This window comes from Palaemon carinicauda, chromosome 26, assembly GCF_036898095.1.
Source record: "Palaemon carinicauda isolate YSFRI2023 chromosome 26, ASM3689809v2, whole genome shotgun sequence".
NCBI lineage: Eukaryota > Metazoa > Arthropoda > Malacostraca > Decapoda > Palaemonidae > Palaemon > Palaemon carinicauda.
Window position 1 is genome coordinate 59,729,574 of NC_090750.1, and position 6,216 is coordinate 59,735,789.

A 6,216-nucleotide genomic window follows, 5' to 3' on the forward strand; every position below is an offset into this window, starting at 1 on the left:
CCTCCGAGGAAGTGGCCATCTTGAGGGACGACAGAGTCCACGAAGACGATGGCAAATACAACTTCGACTTCGAATCCGAAAATGGCATCAGGTTCTCCGAGTCTGGATCTCCTGACGGAAATGAGGACGCCATCGTCAGTGCTGGACAATACTCGTGAGTCTTTTCTCCATTTTACCTTATCATCATTAAAAAAAAGTTAAGGGAAAAGGAACATTACAATCGATATACTGTATTTTTGAAGGTTTTATAACATCTAATAACTCCCCTACCTTTGTCCTCACAGCTACACTGCTCCTGACGGTACCGAAGTCGTCGTGAAATACGTTGCCGACGAGAACGGCTTCCAGCCCCAGTCCGACCTCCTTCCAGTAGCTCCCGAATTCCCCCACCCAATTCCCCAGTTCGTCTTGGACCAGATTGCCTTCGCTGCTGAGGAAGACGCCCGCCGTGCCCGCGGTGGTGACTCTCGTGAGGCCCCATCCAGGTCCTACGGAGCCCCTCAGTAATCTCCTTCGAAGACCCCAAACACAACTCCAAACTGTGATCACAAACTGCTCATGTATTTATTCTATTTATAAACGAAATAGAATTAATCTTTAAAGTCTTCGTTTCTTTTTACCTACGAGTCATAATTAATATCAATTGTATATAAACGTGATGAAAATAAGAAATTAAATATAAGCACTTACCCCCCGTGGAATGCATGTAAGAAAGTGCCTAAATACTTGAAACATTTGAAGACGAAAATAATATTATAAAGGTGTCTTGCTGTAGAATTTGATATCAGCGGCAAGTATTGCGCAACAGGTCAGCTAAAGAGATGGAAAGCCTAAATAAATTTCACTTTAGGGTAGATGTTTATTATTTTGTTTTGCTTTGCAAAGAAGAAAATCTACGAGATTTTATACGTCGTTACTCTCCGTAGTTTTAGGTACACTGCTAAATATTTACATTTAAAAAACGGTAAATTCCTGGCAACATTTATTCCAGGAGTTTTGACGTTTAAAAAACGGATATATTGACGTAAATGAGTGATATTACGGTCACCAACCCGTATAATATAAGAACAAAGTATGTTAAGATTACGGTCGCCTGTATTTTACGGAAATACGGCTGAGAACAGTATATTTTTACGGAGAAATTCCGATTAAAATTACGGTTTTTTTAACAGGGTGTATTAAACTATTGTTGATGAAAATATAGTGATATTAGGGATAATAATTAGCAGGTACTTTCCAATATATTCCAAATATTTTTTTTAATAATGATTGGATTTTGCTTTTGATTTCAATACATAGATTTTAAAAACCAATATATTAAATACAACACAAATCACTGACCAAACCTATATAATTAATGAAGTAAGTATACATAATCAGTTGTATTCATACATATGTAGACCATAAGTATACGCGAGGAAACAAACCATAAGGTTTAAGGTTTAAAGGCCGCTCATGATTGGCAGAGGCAAGGGAGAGTGAAATCGTCCCAGCAAGCAGGAAAATGCCTTAGAGACCGGTCATATATCATATGATCAGAGCCGAAACACATCTTCCCCCAAACTAGGACCAAGAAGAGCAAGGCAATGGCTGCTGATGACTCAGCAGATAGACCTATAGGCTCCTCCCAAGACCCCCAAACTTAGCTCACAAGGATGGTAAGGTTACAGACATTAAAGGAACCAACGAGTCTGAGCGGGACTCGAACTCCAGTTTAGCGACCACCAGCCAGAGACGTTACCAATCAGGCCACAAACCATAATGAAATATCATAGCACAAAGGGAATATATGTGTTACAAGATGACCTTTTTATTTTTAAACTAAACTTCTATTATCATTAACAATTGAATTCCGTAATTTTGAGAATGTTACATGAATAGAAAGAACTTTAGAGAAATTATTAACGGAACTGTAATTCAATAAAAAAATATGCATTCAATTAAATCGTATAACCTAAAGAAAGCACACACTTGATATTATTATTATTATTATTATTATTATTATTATTATTATTATTATTATTATTATTATTATTATTATTATTAGTATTAATATTATTATTATTATTATTATTATTATTATTATTATTATATACACATATATACAAGCAGAGTGAGTGGATATTTAACTATCAAACCGTCAGTTTAAAGAACTATTCAGGCTCAATAGTAAACAAAGTCGCAAATTATCCTATAGCCATAAAACAAATTACCATTAAACAAATGCCCATAGTTCCAACCACCACCAAAGTAAACAAAAGACATAATTTACTTTTCAATACAAACAAAAGTATACGGAAAGCATAAAGATATTTCTTTACACTCCACACCAAGGGTTCTACATTTAATTTTTTTGTTAAATGTAGAACTCTGGAATAACTAGAAAAATTTCAGCCTTTTCTTTCACAGTTCGCTTGTGTGTATACATGCATGTATATATATATATATATATATATATATATATATATATATATATATATATATATATATATATATATATATATATATATATATATATATATATATACACACACATGCTTATACATATATACATACACACATGCATATATATATATATATATATATATATATACATATATATATATATACATACACACATGCTTATATATATATACATACACACATGCATATATATATATATATATATATATATATATATATATATATATGTATATAATTATGTAGATATTATATATGCATATATGAAAGAAGGTATTTAGGCTATTATATAAATACATTAGTGTGTGTGTGTATATAAAAATTTATGTTCATGCACCAGCAACCCGTTAAGGTATTACTGCTAGAGAGATATTGTGTTCTTTGACTAGCCAGATAGTACTACACTGGGTCCCTCTCTTGGTGCGGATCATTCTTCTTTTGCCTATCCATACACCGAATAGTCTGGCCTATTTCTTATACACTCTCCTCTTTCCTCATACACCTGACAAAACTAAGATAACAGAGAAATTCTTCTTCACTTATTTGATTAACTAATTCACTTTAATTCTTCAGTGGACACTTTCCACTTAGTAAGGGTAAAAGAGACTCTTTAGCTATGGTAAGCAGCTCTTCTAGGAGAGGGACACTTCAAAATCAAACCATTATTCTTGTCTTGGGTAGTACCATAGCTTCTTTACCATGATCTTCCACAGTCTTGGACTAGAGTTCTCTTGCTTGAAAGGACATTCAGGCAGGCTATTCTATCTGTATCCTTATTTTCTTTTCTCGCTGAGCTATTTTTCCTGTTGAATCCTTGGGCTTATAGCATCCTGATATATCAAATAGGGTTTAGCTTAGCTAATAATAATAATAATAATAATAATAATAATAATAATAACAATAATAATAATAAAAGCTTGTGACCGTTTTTTTTTTTTTTTTTTTTTTTTTAAAAATAAGTAATAAGCCCCTGAAGTGATTTTCATCATCATCTCCTCCTATGCCTATTGATGCAAAGGATCTCGGTAAGATTTCGCCATTCGTCTCTATCAGGAAGTTTTAAATCAATACTTCTCCATTCATCATCTCCTACTTCACACTTCGCAGTCATCACCCATGTAGGCCTGAGTCTTCCAACTCTTCTAGTGCGTTGTGGAGCCCAGTTGAATGTTTGGTGAAATAACCTCCCTTGGTAAAGGGATTTTAGCTACCCTTATTTGTAACTAATCCTAGAAATCCCTTTTAATAAACCAGTAAATCATGTGAGATTTTTTAATGTAACTTAAGGCCGATTCACACGACCCGTTTTCTTTCCGACAGGCTGGGTGGTGGCTAACCGCCGTCGAAATGTTGTACATTCACACGAGGCGTTCCGTATCCGTTTGCCAGCGCGCGGTTTTCATTGTTTACTTAGATTCTGTCACGTGAGGACCGAGTAAATTACGATAATTTTGACACTATAAGATGTTGGTTGATAACTGTTTTGATAAAATGAGTAATGCAACTTCATAATGCTTTATGCACTATGCCAAGAATATTAAAATTGCTATAAATTACCTGTTTTATTTAATGCCTCACCAGTCATTTTCCATATCTTTTATTTATGTAAATTATTTCTATATATCTTGTTTGCCATGTCAAACATCTCCTCATACCCTTGAAAAGTTCAATTAACCTCTAATACATGGTGTCAACAACAACCTAACTCTAATTTTTATGACTATACTATGAGGAAAAGTCGAGGTTGTAGGTCACGAAACGAACAGGTACGATACAGGTCCTTGTTCACACAAAACATCATCCAACCGTTGGTTGGGACGGGTGGCTAACGTCCGTCAAACCGGTCGGGGTTTCTTGGGAAGAAAGCCGAGCCGCCTCGGAAGGGCGACGTCCGAGGGCTGCCGTCTGCCTGACGGGTCGTGTGAACAGTTGCATTTGAATACACGTAAGAAACCTAGACGCCGCTTAACCGACGGCGAGCCTGTCGGAAAGAAAACGGGTCGTGTGAATCGGCCTTTAATCTGTAAAATCCTGTTGAAGATGGAATTCTTACTTCAAGGATAATGTAATCATATTCTAAGGGTGGTTGCATGGCGAAATTTATCATAAGATAATTACGTTTTATAAAGTTAAAGTCAAATTAAAAATAACGAAATATGAGATTTAATGGCAATCACTTCGAAAGATTCAATCAGAGTTCCTTAAAATTCCTTTTTCTTTCAAGTTGGATTTAATTCTTTAATTTTTCCCTTATTAAACATCGGTGATTTTTTATTTATTTTTAAAAACATCTAAAATCAATAAGATTAAAAATCACTAAAAAGAGGTATCATAATACACTGATTTTAGTCTTAAGATAAATAAATTTTGATTTTCGAGGTTCGAAATATGTTCAATTATCTAAATATTTGAACTAATATATTTATCCGTAACTAGAGACACAATGTTAATGATGACAAAAAAATTTGCTGCCCTATCAAGTAAATAAACTGTCTTTATTTCCAGAAATTAAGACACAATAACTGAATATGGGAAACATGAATACCAAGATTAATGTTTGACCACGGGAAAATTGGAGGCATTACTCCAATACGAATGGAACATTAAAACCTTTCCTAAAAATATAAAATTTATAGAAATGCCATTCGAAAATCCCCTGGAATAGCAATCCCCCAAAGATCACTATGTTCTAATTCCTTTGAGGTATCACGTGTGAGGATGAAGGCTACTTCAGAAGTCCTGCTGAAGGTCACAGGAGAGCCAGGGCTGGAGAAATGGTCCGTAGGTCACAGTCACTCCACCCACTCACTCCCACCCCGACTCTCCGGCTGCCCTATATAAGCACAGGTCTTTGGATTCCGGACATCAGTTCGCTGCTCGACATCCTCCGACAACATGAAGTTTGTGAGTACCAGTGAAGCGAAGCATATCTGTGATTGATCAATATAACTTCAGCCAAGTCATATATTTAGATCTATCGAGACCATAATTTTCTATCTGTTCATTAGAAATTAGAGGATCTAGGAGGGCTCCAATGCCTTTTTATAAGTCTTTATATCCTATCTAATAATATTCTCTCATCATTAGGTGATCCTCGCCGCCCTTGCCACCGTGGCCCTTGCTGCCCCTCAGTACAGCTACGACGCCCCTGCTGGCCGCTCTAGCGCCGACTCCTCCGAGGAAGTGGCTATCTTGAGGGACGACAGAGTCCACGAAGACGATGGCAAATACAACTTCGACTTCGAATCCGAGAATGGCATCAGGTTCTCCGAGTCTGGATCTCCTGACGGAAATGAGGACGCCATCGTCAGTGCTGGACAATACTCGTGAGTTTACATATAATTTTATATTTGCTTGATGGAAATAAAGTAAAAATAAAAGAATAATTACAAATACAACTATTTCAGAAGGCTTTATAACATTCAATAATTCCCCAACCTTTGTCCTTACAGCTACACTGCTCCTGACGGTACCGAAGTCGTCGTGAAATACGTTGCCGACGAGAACGGCTTCCAGCCCCAGTCCGACCTCCTTCCAGTAGCTCCCGAATTCCCCCACCCAATTCCCCAGTTCGTCTTGGACCAGATTGCCTTCGCTGCTGAGGAAGACGCCCGCCGTGCCCGCGGTGACTCTCGTGAGGCCCCATCCAGGTCCTACGGAGCCCCTCAGTAATCTCCTTTGAAGACCCCAAACACAACTCCAAACTGTGATCACAAACTGCTCATGTATTTATTCTATTTATAAATCAAATAGAAT

At 36.5% G+C, this 6,216-nt stretch overlaps 2 protein-coding genes across 2 annotated transcripts in view; both read left to right on the top strand.

Annotated features, from left to right (window-relative positions):
- LOC137620188 (cuticle protein AMP1A-like) overlaps window positions 1-616 on the top strand; it is a 1,055-nt gene extending 439 nt beyond the window's left edge. Inside the window, exons 2-3 of the mRNA XM_068350430.1 lie at window positions 1-154; window positions 285-616. The exon at window positions 1-154 is cut by the window's left edge and continues 85 nt beyond it. Coding sequence (XP_068206531.1) covers window positions 1-154; window positions 285-507 — 377 coding nt within the window. The 3' untranslated portion in view covers window positions 508-616. The remainder of the gene's footprint in view (window positions 155-284) is intronic.
- Window positions 617-5,322: 4,706 nt separating this feature from the next.
- On the top strand, window positions 5,323-6,216 carry LOC137620189 (cuticle protein AMP1A-like). Its single transcript, XM_068350431.1, has 3 exons — window positions 5,323-5,364; window positions 5,548-5,786; window positions 5,913-6,216. Exons 1-3 carry the CDS (start codon window positions 5,356-5,358, stop codon window positions 6,130-6,132), a joined length of 468 nt encoding a protein of 155 aa, XP_068206532.1. The 5' UTR covers window positions 5,323-5,355; the 3' UTR covers window positions 6,133-6,216.

Coding starts and splice junctions, on each gene's coding strand:
- LOC137620189 (XM_068350431.1), top strand. Junction 5,787..5,912: donor GTCAGTGCTGGACAATACTC/GTGAGTTTACAT, acceptor TTGTCCTTACAG/CTACACTGCTCCTGACGGTA.